The sequence below is a fragment of the Neofelis nebulosa genome, chromosome 7, assembly GCF_028018385.1.
Source record: "Neofelis nebulosa isolate mNeoNeb1 chromosome 7, mNeoNeb1.pri, whole genome shotgun sequence".
NCBI classification, from domain to species: Eukaryota; Metazoa; Chordata; class Mammalia; order Carnivora; family Felidae; genus Neofelis; species Neofelis nebulosa.
The window spans coordinates 37,886,815-37,900,329 of NC_080788.1; the positions used below are offsets into that span (position 1 = coordinate 37,886,815).

General features: G+C 37.6%; 1 protein-coding gene across 7 annotated transcripts in view; it reads right to left on the reverse strand.

Annotated features, from left to right (window-relative positions):
* Positions 1-13,515, reverse strand: part of PIAS1 (protein inhibitor of activated STAT 1) — a 131,283-nt gene that overhangs the window by 6,060 nt on the left and 111,708 nt on the right. For all 7 annotated transcript variants that reach the window (XM_058737271.1, XM_058737266.1, XM_058737269.1 and 4 more), the window contains exons 9-12: positions 7,596-7,756; positions 5,705-5,835; positions 4,371-4,551; positions 440-582 (exon numbers count right to left, since the gene is read on the reverse strand). In XM_058737271.1, coding sequence (XP_058593254.1) covers positions 440-582; positions 4,371-4,551; positions 5,705-5,835; positions 7,596-7,756 — 616 coding nt within the window. The remainder of the gene's footprint in view (positions 1-439; positions 583-4,370; positions 4,552-5,704; positions 5,836-7,595; positions 7,757-13,515) is intronic.

Below are 13,515 nucleotides of genomic sequence, written 5' to 3' on the forward strand. Positions count from 1 at the left end.
GGAACAAAAATTAAAACTTCCCAATGTCTTAATTCAGCATTATTTAAAACATAATACAACACAGTTACCCACAATGCCAGTTGCATTATTAACTGGATTCAGGAAAAAAAAAAAATAGTTTTCATAAATATCAAATTGCAAAGCAACATATTGAAAGTCATCCAAAAACAACTTGTAGATCAGTGAAGGTCACAAAACCTTGAGATCCTTGTACTAGCCTCACCGCTGGTAGTAAAACATTGGCTACTAATGAAGGTACAAACAAGGAACTGGGTCTGTATTTATTTACGACCACCGTGTTAATTTCTCTCAGTTCACCAGGCCCAAGCCCCTGTTTTTTCAATCTTTCCATTCTTCCCTAGACTCACCCGGAGGAAGTCTATGTAGATCAAAGGCATTCATAACGCTATGTGACAATACAGAAGAACCAGTGACTCACCTTGTAGGTCATAAGGCATGGGTGTCATGTGGAAAGGATGCCTGTAGTCCTGGATGAGGGATGTATTAATGTAGCTTGTGTCTACAGCAGGGAGGCTTGGGGTGCGGGACACTGGAGATGCTTGATGTGGAAGACTTAATATGCTAGAAGGAAAGGTTCGCATAATTTTCATGAGTCAGTTGAACTTTTAATTTTAACAAGGGGACCGCATCTTGCAAAATGAGTCCTAGCTTTTGTGCTGAAAATAAAAAGACAAGCAAAGCAATATATAATTTAAACTATCATAATTATTCGGAAATAATCTGTATATAGAGTAGCACTTTGCAGGGGCTATAGGGAGAAATGGATGGGTAAACAATATATCCAACATTCATAAGCCACATGCTGTCTCATCTACCCTTTTGGAATGCAGGGGGAAGGCATGGCTGAGCCACTTCAGCGAGATATGAATGAAAGATATCTATAGCAGCCAAAATTTGGAAACCTTTTAAAAATAAGCACTGGAATGCTGTCTAGTCAAAAGTATAGGTATGTCCTCACAAAGAAAACACACACAGACAAGCCTGGGAAATGGCAGCAATCTGAGCAGTGGCGCTAACAGCTGGCCCCCACACTTGTAATCTTTACGAGAACAGAAACACGGTACTGTTTATCTTGGTATTCCCAATGCCCCGCACACTTGTCGGCACACTGTTTGCATACAAAGCCTGCTGAACGAAAGGAGGCAGCAAGACAAGAAGATGTGCTCCAAAGTGAACAGGTGGTGGGTAGGCTTTAAAGGGAGAAAAGAATAAGGGGGGGGGGGGGGGGAGAGAATGGGACAAAAAAAAGGGATTCTGGAAGAAAAAAGTGAAATGTTTAAGTAGCTGAGAAATTAAATCTTTTTTTCCTTACAAAAAATTAATTAAAAAAGCAAAATGGAGGGAAAAAGATGAAAAAGACAAGAAAGAACTGAAATGATCTTAAAAAGAAAAAGAATTCTAATAGTTCTGAGTGCAAACATGAGGGTCATGTGCTATCCCAATCATCCAAGAGGCTAACAGGCATATAAGTCATAGAAAATAAAGAACAAAGAAGGTATAAAGAGGCTATTTTTTTGCTTTTAAAACTTCATATAAAGTACTTGGGTGTGGAGATTCAATTTCGATGGTGCAATGCAAGTTCAGAATATTTCAAAAGATGCCAAGGTTGGATTTCCAGGAATAGAGTTCTAGTTATGACCATCCGCCACATTTTCATGAATGGGATATGAAACATAAAATATACTCTCTTCTGCCTCATAAAAAATGTTTTGTCTAATGGAAACTTAATTAAACCTCTTACATCTATAAAAAGTACCATTTTCCATTAGCTGTCTCCTCTGACAGTGCCTAAGGGATTATAAGACAGAAGAAAGCAGTTGAAATGCTAGCCTTTGAAAATATCTTGGTATACCAAACAGCAAAGGAAACTTCTGGATGAATACTAAACACTCACAGGCTGAAGACAGCAAAATGTTTTACATTTACTGACGTTTGCCTCTAATTCCTGGCTGGCTCCTTTTCTTTCAATTTTGTGATATTATTCTGAAGATGCATTTCCACCTTTACACTGCACAATAACAAATACAATATGCCTAGGGTTGAGGTTTTTATTTATTGGCTAGTCATTATTGTAAAATGGCCACGAATGCTGAATATGGCATTATTCTTCTAAAAATGCCATAAACTTGCAGGTTGCTTGTTTTTATCCGAAAACAGAGAAAGGTCTGGCATTGGTAAATACTTTATCTGGGTTTAATTGGTCACTGGTAAGCTCAGGAAGCAGTTAATGCACCTAATGTAATTTTCCAAACATAATAAACACAACTAGTTTTGGAAAAACAGCAAAGCAAATGTCCAAAGAATTGAAATACCAGATTTCTAAAACACTCCAAAAAGTTTCCTTTAAGGAAAAATGTATAGTCAGAGAGCAAAATTATTGCATAGTTTACATATATATGTGACTACTATAAATATTCTACAGAGTAGAAGCAACTTACATATATAATGGTGCATTTAATCCATCAGGTATACACCCAGAGGTTTATGAAATACCTTTTAACGTTACAATTATGGTATTTAAAGAAATAATATGGTAATATGTACTTGGTCATAATAAGACTTGATATTAAATATAAAATATCTTGGGATCAAGATTCTACAGATATTTGTTCTAACTATACTGACTTCTGGCAATTTGACATTTTTTCCCCTCCCACTCAGATTTATAAAATAAGTTGGTGTAAAAACAAGGTCAGGTTTGTTGGGTAACAGGCATCCAGGTAGGCTTTCATCAGACGTAAATCTTCATAAGGTAGGATTTAAAGTGGAATTAGTGTTTAGATATTCGTGTTTTATTTTTTACATAGAATAATGATACTGCTATAAATGTCTTCATTTCTGTCTGACGTGTGCTGATAAGCTACTCTGGAGTGAAAATACTAACCTGTGTAACAGGTTTGATTGTATTATGAAGATTCCTGAAATAGTCAGTTTCTAACAAGCAAGTTACCTTTATCATAATTATGCTCTTTTTACTGCTGCAACTTCTACCTTTCAAGTAACTACAACTATTACCAAATAGAAAATCTTTTATCTTATCAAACAGTATCAAACCTGACAATGATTTGACTCCATGCATGGGAATGCCTGCCCTTGGTCTGGTGTTAACTTTCCCTCTGGAACCCTGAAATTTTGCAACAGTGCCTTCTCTCACTTAACATTCTTTCTTCAGGCACTAGTGTTTGCTGGAAGGAGATTATTTGACTAGCTCCTGCTCAGTTACAACAGGCCACATCATTCTCCCGATATATACCTAAAAGGGGGCACGCCTATTTCTAGACTTCTCTTTGGTGTGCTACAACTGTGCCTCAGCAAAACATGAAGTCTTCTTTGTTGAGAATCTCCGACGTGTCTCATGAGGCAGTCCATTTAAAGAGCACAGCTCCTTGTCTTACCATCCTCTACAAACTGTGAAACTCTTGAAAGTTAGGACCGTGCTCACCCATTTTATTATCACCCAGGTTAGGCACAGGGTGTTTTACATAAAGCAGATAACAGTATTTGCTAAACAGAACTGAAGCATAACCAAGGTACTGATAGGGGACTAATGGGAACTATGGGAAATGAGTCTGCAAAACAGAAAGCATTGGCACTGCAACTTTAGTCTCTGGCTTCTTTCACTGCCCACCTTACACACTCTGAGGCAGCTTTAATGCATTCCTCTGGGCCTCCTCTGCTTTCTACTTGAAATACTCAACCTAGGATTAACCTTAAAGCACACATTGCGTAAATGTTCTCAATCCTACGAGCAGCATTAAGATCACCTAAGAACGGATGAGAGATGCGAGTTTTCTCAGTCCCAACTCCTGAATCAGATGTGTGGGAATAGGGGAGCAATGTGTGTTTTAATGAGTGCTCTGGGTGATTCTGCCAGACACCAAAGTTTAAGAACCAATGTTCGAGAATTATCTTCTGGAATGATAAATACTGCGTCCAAGGGACTCCTTTAACGCATTGTCCCAGACCCTCAAATACATCACACACCTGGGGAAACTCCAACCTATTCTCTGATTACTAAGTTTCACAATCATGCATAATCATTTCATTTGGCTGATCTTTTATTTCATTATTATTTTTTAATGTTTATTTTGGAGAGAGAGAAAGAGAGTGAGCGAGTGTGAGCGGGGAGGGACAGAGAGAGAAGGGAACAGAAGATCTGAAGCGGGCTCTGAGCTGACAGCAGCAAGCCTGATGTGAGGCTCGAACCCACAAACTGTGAGATCATGACCTGAGCCGAAGTCGGACACTCGACCAACTAAGCCACCCAGGAGCCCCTACTGGCAGATTTTTTTAAACTGTATTTGCAAAATTAACTTTCCCAATGACTTGTTAAGGTCTCAGTTACTTACCCTTTATTATTTAGTGGTGATGTGGGAGACAGGGAAGGACAGGTCCTCTTGGCAGAAGGCTCTTCCTCCTCTTCATCAGATGAACTGTCTATGGTTAAATCAATCACCTCCACTTTCTTATTTTTATTTGAGGACGGGTGGTGAGAAGCCACCTGATGCTCCAATGTGGAGCTCAAGCATCCTGTGTAGGAATGAGTAAAACACAAGGTAAAAAAGACCCATGACGACACGTCTCTTTTTTCCTCAGTATGTCTATGGGTTAGTTTATCAGTTACAGTTTAGACTTACAATATTGCTAGGGGCAGAGAGTAGAATAGAAAACCAACAGTGGCTCTGTTCCCCTAAGCTTAAAACTACTATTGATTATTGGTTGTTAAAAGTTTTTTGTTTTTAATTTTTTTAATTATTTTTTGAGAGACACACACACACACACACACACACACACACACACACACACACACACACAGTACAGGAGAGGGAGGGGCAGAGAGAGAGGCAGACACAGAACTCGAAGCAGGCTCTAGGCTACGAGCTGTCAGCACAGAGCTGGGTACAGGGCCCGAACCCACAAACCATGAGATCATGACCTGAAGATCATGACCTGATCTTGAGCTGAAGTCCATGCTCAACCAACTGAGCCACCCAGGTGCCCACCCCCCCGCCCCCCGCTTTGTTTAAAAGCAAAAAAAAAAAAAACAAAAAAACAAAAAAACAATTCTGAATTAGGGCAAACAATCAAAATGTATGTCTACTTCAACATAAAAGCAGTTTGAGGGTAAAGACCATATATTACATATGTACCTAGGACACTTAGGAAATGTATGGTTAACACTTTTTAAATGTCATAGCATCCTTCCAGCAAAAACATACTAAAAACCAGAAAAATAACATAAATGGAAAAGAAACATTCACTAATCTTTACCAAACCTCTTAAAATTTTTAAATGATACCATTTCAAAAGTATGACCTTACAAATGACTTGTTTGTTTGTTACTTTGAAATCTTACACCAGAAAAATTTTAAAGCTAGCAAAGTGAATTTAAAAGGAGTTTTACTACTTCTGAACATTTAATCAATAATTTAATAGAGTTATTGAGCTACCCATAAACTGCTGAGTTTTTCGGAAATGTGTACTTTTTTAAAAAACTTATTTTTTTCCAGTAATCTCTACATCCAACAGGAGGTTCAAGCTCACAACCCCAAAATCAAGAGTCGCATGCTCTACCAACTGAGTCAGCCAGGCACCCCCAGAAATATATACATTTTAATAGTAAAAATCAAGGCTACACAATAACAGGGAGACTGCCCCACCCTTCTGGAAAACCAGCACTCACCATCAACTCCATTATAAGAGGCAGAAACTTCCTGTACTTCCTTTTTGGATCTCATAGGTGCCCAAGAGCCATCCTCCTTAAACTGTATTTCATCACAGTCTGTACAGTACTTTAGGATTTCCATAAACAAGCTATAAAAAGCAATTGGTCCTTTGAATATCACATTCTAAATGAAAACAGACTAGAAGTATTACTGTTCAAAAAACATTCAGACCTCCTATATTTTGTACAAGTATAAATGAGAAAGAAGAAAGCAGAACAGATAAGTTATATTTGTTCTCAAATTCTAGGGCTAAATAGGAATATAGTTACTTAAATTATGGTACCTTATATGAGCAAATATTATGTAACTATGAAAAATGAAGTTTTCAAACATTTTTAATAATAGGGGAAAATACATACAGAAAGTGGGAAGAGGCCAAGAAAATAAAATTCTTCATTTTAACAATAAAATTCTGTGTGTGAGTGGTATATAAACAGCAGTTATTTCTGACTGGTGACATTATGAGTAGTTCTATTTCTCCTTTATATTCTTGTGCATATCTACAATAAGCACATCTTATTTGATAAACTGAAGCCATACATACAAAAAATATGTACTGAATGTTAAGTCTTCTTGAAAAATAACATGCAGATATTAAGAAATGAGATTTGCAAGACAGTGGATAAAATTGTGAAATTCTGAAATGAAACCAAAGGCTAAAAAATATTAATACTGTACAATCACAATTACGTGAAAACAAAAATTAGAAAATACACCACAAAACCCTTTCATTTTCCTATGTTTTTCAGTTTTTCTTAAATGTGTGTATAGATATGTGCACATGAGTATATGGTTTTTAAAATAAAGAAAAATCCCAATTGATGGGGGGAGGGGATCTAGAGCTATATAATATACAGAGTTGGTAAAATATCATTCAATTTAGATTTATCAGTGATCACTGTCATTTCTAAAAAATTAAACATAAAACATCTAAGTTACATGTTTACTCTTTTCCCACGTTTGGCCTGACATCTTTCAAGCTCTAGGTTACACTGTATTGCTAAATGTATTCCGCTCCTTATGTTACATCTCCAGGCTCCTATGTTTTCTCAAATGCTGTAGATAAGCTGCCTTAAGTGTCTTGCTAGAGTACAGGAAATATCAAGAAGATCCTTCTTTTCACAATTTATCCTTGTTCAGCGGCAAAAAGGACAAGAAAGGAGTCTAGAGAATAGGGGTGCATTTAGAGAAACACTCCAAGATGTCTGGAAGGACAGAGAAAACACAGGAGTGTTAAAAAAAAAAAAAAAAAGATAACTGACTATTGTGATGCCGTAGGCGGACAAGAAAGACAAAGACAAGTACTTCAGAGGAAACAGAAACAAAGAAAGCTGCTATTCAGCATGTTGATCAGTTATGAAGCCCTTACAGCCCTTACAGTGGGGAACAGGTATGATGAACCAGGACTGAAGGAGAAAAATCTGCAAAAATACGTTAGCTTCTACTAAAAAAGCCTAATGGGGGTGTGCTGAAATTAGCCAGAGTGTCACAGTCCTGCCATTCCTTCTCTAATATGGCCTACATGGCTGGGACAGATGGGACTCATGTTAGGAAAAGGTGTAAGCATACCCTGCTTACAGCCAGTGCTACTTTAAATGGTAAAAGTCGGGAGAGACAGACGGTAAAGCATACACTTCCCAAACGGAGGACATGAAGTTAAAAGGGAAAAATGCTCACAATATTAATTACTTACTTTGAAAAGTATTAATTTCGAGAATCATGGAAATTCTAAAAATGTACTACTTAGAAAACACTACCTGCAGAATTTTCATCCAAACCTGATAGATCACAAATTCAGATAATAGATGGTCATTCCAAGGTATAAGGAAACACTTTAAATCGACATACCCATCAATAATAAGGTGTTCATACGGAGCCTTCTTATCACAGACAGGACAAACCCAGGTTGGTTTTTTCTCATTCATCTGAATGTAAAGAGTTGCATCAAAACACTGTAGATGAGAACATGTTAGGGCCCGACATGGAATTGTCAGCCGCATTTTACCAAGCTTGAAAAGAGAGAGACAAAAGCAAATATTAGACAATGGTCATTCAATTTAAGTTTTGATAAAAATCTCCTGAAACGCAATGTGTATGTATTCTGACTTAAAGCATATTGTATTTACTTTTCATCAATATGAAAGAACATTAAATACATTTCCTATGAACCCTACATATTAAAAAATTATAGGATTTCTTTAGATATTAAACACAGTGACTCTGGAAAGTCTACAGGGGCACCTGGGTGGCTCAGCTGGTTAAGCGTCCGACTTTGGCTCAAGTTGAGGTCTCACGGTTCATGGGTTTGAGCCCCGTGTCAGCCTCTATGCTGACAGTTCAGAGCCTGGAGTCTGCTTCAGATTCTGTGTCTCCCTCTCTCTCTGACCCTCCACAACTCACAGTCTGTGTCTCTCTCTCTCTCTCTCTCTCTCTCAAAAATAAATAAACATTAAAAAAATAAAATAAGATAAAAAAAGTCTACATCAAGGGTTATTCCACCTCACATCCATAGCTCACAGATTAGCTTTTGGGAGAAAGAACCATGAATCCCTTAAAATTGTATGCCAAATTCTGTAAGGGTGTGCATTTTTCCAAAAAGAGCGCTGTCACCAAATTCTCAGAGTAGTCCCTCATCTAAAAAAGTTATAAACCACTTTACAAAGGATTTGAGGAAATGAAAAAAGAATGTCACATTAAATACTGCAAGATAACAGATGTGAAGACATTCAACCTGATCTCTGAATGAGATCCCTAGGATGTCTGGCATAGTTGCCAAATGGCAGCTCTGAGAAGGAAGTCGAGTGTGTGCACTCTCTGTACTTGTCCCCTCCCTGGGCATTATCACACACTATTCGGCAAACATCCCTAGACCTAGCATCTCCACCATGTTATGAGACTTCCTCTTCTCGCCTTAAGCTGAGGTTAAATAGCCTGCCTATGAAAAATGAAACCTACTTCATCCGGTCCCTGAGATGGTAGCTTGCGCCCCGGGCACAGAAGCTGCACTGCGAGCTGCCGTATCACGACTCCTTTCCTGGAGGCCACCTCACACGGTGCAGCTGGGCTGCCACCGTTCCCTGCCCCCCTGCCCAAAGGCTACAATGGCTATACAGTATGAAAGTTATCTACTTTCAATAACCACACTGCGAACCAGGAAAAGATTCTGGACATAATCTGCAAGCTTGAAAAATATAAAGGCTCGAAAAGGGTAGGAGTTAAATGCGGAAAAAAAGAGGAAAAGAGTTTTGGCTCAGAAGAATTTCAGGAAAATGTGCAATTTCCTAGTCTACCAAGGAAATTAACTGTCATTTGTGGTCCTAAATTATTGTTCTGGCACCAATGATTTACTGTGCCTCTAGGAAAGGCACTTAACCTTTCTGGGCCTCTTTTTCTATCTCCAAAGCAACACTGCTTCCTCCTCACTTCAACAGGATGTAGTGATCGGGAACAAAACAGGACCCAGAATGTGCCATAAACTTGTGAGAAGGGAGTAGCGCCAGCTCCGTGTCAGAAGCATGGACAGGGCAGACACAGAGAAAACTGATAGCTCCTTTCTGTGGGTGCCCACCCCACCCTGTGCGTGATAATGTACTATCTGTTTATGTATCTGTCGCCTTCTACCAGAAATACACCCGACTCAGCTCCTCAGCCCTGGCACCTGGAAATGTGCTATATACAGCAGGAAGACGGTCCTGTGTGTGGACACTTAAGGCTTTGTGCTCACCGAGCAGCTCTGGGAGGGAGCACTCATGGAGAGTGTGAGGCCCTACACAGCACTTTATGAGCCTGTCCCGAGTACGAATTCTGGAGTTAGACTACCTAGGTTTGAATCCTGGCCACGCTAGGTAGTGTGTGAATCCTGAAAGTCTTTCAGTCTCCCTGAGCCTCAGCTTTGTAAAATGGGGATAAAAATACCATCTACATCTTAAGACTGTGGGATTTAAATTGTATTTACTGTGTGCTGCCGGACACATAGTGAGTGCTCAGTATATGTTCCCCCATTACAATAAAACTACAGAACCACTATTTGCTTCCAATTACTTTGTCAGCTAGTGGGAGACACACCCCCATTTCAGCTCAGTACTTCTTCCATTCTGCGCTCACATAAGCTTAGGCAACTCATTACTCCTTTCTACTCTTCGATTCAATTTTTATGATTTGATTTACACAAGCACCTGATAAAAAGGCCAAAAAGGACAAACTAGTTCTTATAACAGAAGAATACCTATTTGCTGTTAGCCAAGACATGCTGCATTAGTCTAGAAACATTTTCCAAAGAACAATCTGGATGGTGATGCTAAATTAATTTTTTATATCTTAAAGCACACCTTAACTTACCTGTGAAACACAAATTCCTACCGCTTAAATACTAAGTAGAGAAATCACAGACTTGAAAATCCTAGACAAATAAAGTAATTGTGGATAAAGTCCATGTAGCACAGAACTAGTGAGCCACTTCTGATAGTTTATGAAGACAATGGATGCGAAGGAAGAAGACTATTTTCAGAATGCAAGCCACACAGCCACAGAACTTATACTCTGAAAAGCAGTTAACTCTCTAAACAATCGTCTCACATGCCTCCCTCCCCCCTCATAATCCTCACTTGGTCAGCTCACCTTTTTGGTGAGAGAGTAACTCTCAAGCCCTAATGATCAGCCACACTGACAAATTGGTCTACAGGATTTTTAAGGAACACTGCTAAGTGAATGCTGCAGGAAACACATTTATAAATGGGGACAGAAAAAGAAAAGTTCCCTTGCAAATGCACTGTTGATTAGCTGTCACAAAACTCTTTGCTTCAAAGAATCACGAAGTAACTGTTATGTGGTAATACTCCCCATACTTCTGATTTTGAAAACAATCTCTAAATCCTAAATATTTATCTACAAATGGACACTGACTTCTCTAACATGGTATTAGGAGAAAAGCAGGGCTTTAAACATCTTCATCTCATAATTACAAATTCCCCTTTGTCCTTCATAGGACATTGGATATTTGCATCATTTGCAAATAAACACTCTGTACGCAACCCCCAAACAAGTTTTCCAATGCCACTAGCCCTACTATAATATATAATTGTACTACTTAGTAACTGATGGCGCTGTAAGAGAAAATGCCCTATATCCTAGAGATGTTCAAGCTAGCTTATGTCCAAAGGACCTTAGAGAGTCAACAATATGTATTTTTAAATCTGGTAAAAAGAAAGGAATAGTGATATCAAGAATAATTTCACTTTTTCTTCATTGTCATCATTTCATAAATTCCCAAGGAGTTTATTTTTTTCTTTTATCAACTCCAAGTCATTTGTATTGAAGTTCATAGGTCTGGGGAATATCTTACAAAGTAGGTTCTCAAACATTCTTCCAGCTGTATTTTTAATAAATCAGAACTAAAAAATTCCCAAAGAACAAAAACATTTCTAATTATTTTCATTGCCTTTAGCTAAATGTTCACAAACAACAGAAACTCATTTATTTTGAGCTGTGTATATCACAACAAGGGCAATTCAAATGCACAGTCAGACATCATATTTACATATTTCAAAGGGAACAAATCTTTTTTATTATTCTATAAATTTGATATATAGATGAGTTGTCATTACTAAGTTTTACTTTTTAGAATAAAAACATACCTAAAATATACTGCCTTAATGTTCCAGAATAATTGTAAAGGGATTTTCCCTTTAGCCAAACAGAAATCCATAAAAGTATTATAATTATGGATTATATATACATAGTTTTTTTTTCTGTATCCTGAATTTTAAAAGCAGATGTCAATTTAAAATGAACTGCGAAAACTGTTGAAACTAAAAAGGGAAGAAACGGTGGTGATATGGAAAGAAAAATTAAAAGCTGGTGCACTAAATTAAGAGGTGCAAGTGGCAAGACGTGATTAACATTTTCTAATAATATAGAGATCACCTGAACTATAACATTTAGAACTAGTTCTATAAGTAAAAACATCAAGATTTATATTACAGTGCTCATTTATGTGAATAAATGCTTCATCTAATGATATAAACATCATATATATTAGAACTGTAAACACTTTTAAAAGGAGACTGTAGAAAAACAAGACTTCTTCCAGTGATTTAAATGGGAAATGAAGCTTCTGCACTTTTCTAAATTTCTCATAGTCTCTAACCTGGTATTCTGTAATGAAATGAGATGACATGAAAACACATGGAGGGGGAAAATAGATAAATTGGGGCTTGGGGGAAGGAGGGGAGGATAAGCAGGTATCTTTTTTTGTTTGTTTTTAATCTTTGTCTTCTTCCTACCTTCCACTCACTTGGTTTGTGAGCCATTTTCCTAAATGTTAAAAAATGCCAGCTTCCTTTACACCACAGTCTATTGTAACATTTACCTAGTTACTTAAGAATCCACCCCATGACTCTGCAGCCTATATTTTTTTACTGTGGTAAAGCATGTAACATTAAATTTAACACTATAACCATTTCTAAGCATGCAATTCAGTAGTGTTAAGTATATTCACATTGTTGTGCAAGAGATGTCTAGAACTTTTTCGTCTTGCAACACCGAAATTCTATAACCACTGATTCCTCCTCCTCTCAGCCCTTGGCAATCACCTTTCTATTTCCTGTTTCTATGATTTTGACTGCTTTAGATACTTCATATGAGTGGAATCATAGAGTATTCCTTTTTTTGTGACTGGCTTATTTGCTTATCAGAATGATTTAGAGTTTCATCCACGTTGTAGCACATGACATGGTTTTCTTCTTTTTAAATGCCACATAATATTCCGTTGTATGTATATACCACATTTTCTTTGTCCATTCATCTCTCAATATACAGTTGGATTATAAGAACCTCTTGGCTATTACGAATCATGTTGTAATGAACATGGGTGTGCAAATTACCTCTTCGAGATCCTGCTTTAAGTTCTTTTGGATATATACCCAGAAAAGGAATTGCTGGACCATGGGGTAATCTTATTTTTAATTTTTTCTGAGAAACTTCCATACTGTTTTCCAGAAGGGCTGCAGCATTTTACATTCCCACCAACAGTGCGCAAGAGTTCCAGTGCCTCTGCATCATCACCAACACCTGCTATCTTCTTTTAATAGTGGCCATCCTGATGGGTATGAAGAGATAACTCATGCGGTTTTGATTTGCAATTCCTTAGTGATTAGCAATGTAGTACATCTTTCTATGTGTTTATTGGCCATTTGTAAATCTTCTTTAGAGAACTCTCTATTCAAGTCCTTTGCCCATTTTTAAATCAGGTTGTTTTGTTATTGTTCTTGTTGAGGTATATAAGTGTCTTATATATTCCAGATGTTAACCCCTTATCAGATATATGATTTGCAATGATCTTCCATTCCACAGGTTGTCTTTTCACTCAGTTGTTTTGTTTTGTTGACATGCAGAAGTTTCTAAAGTTTGGGGTAGCCCGTTTGTCTATTTTTGTTTTTGTTGCCTGTGCTTTTGTGTGTTATATCCAAGAAATCATTGTGAAATTCAATGAAGCTTTTCCCTACATTTTCTTCTAGGAGTTTAAAAGTTCAAGGTCTTAGGTTTTAGGCCTTTAATTCATTTTGAGTTATCTTTTGCATATGGTGTAAAGTAAGGGTCCAATTCCTTATTTTTCATATGAATACCCAGTTTTCTCAACACCATTTGTTAAAGAGACTGTCATTTCCTGGCACTCTTGTTGAAAAGGAACTTGGCCCATAAATACAAGAGTTTGTTTCTGAGTTCTCTATTCTGTCCCATTAGTCTACATTGTCTACCTTATGTCCATGCC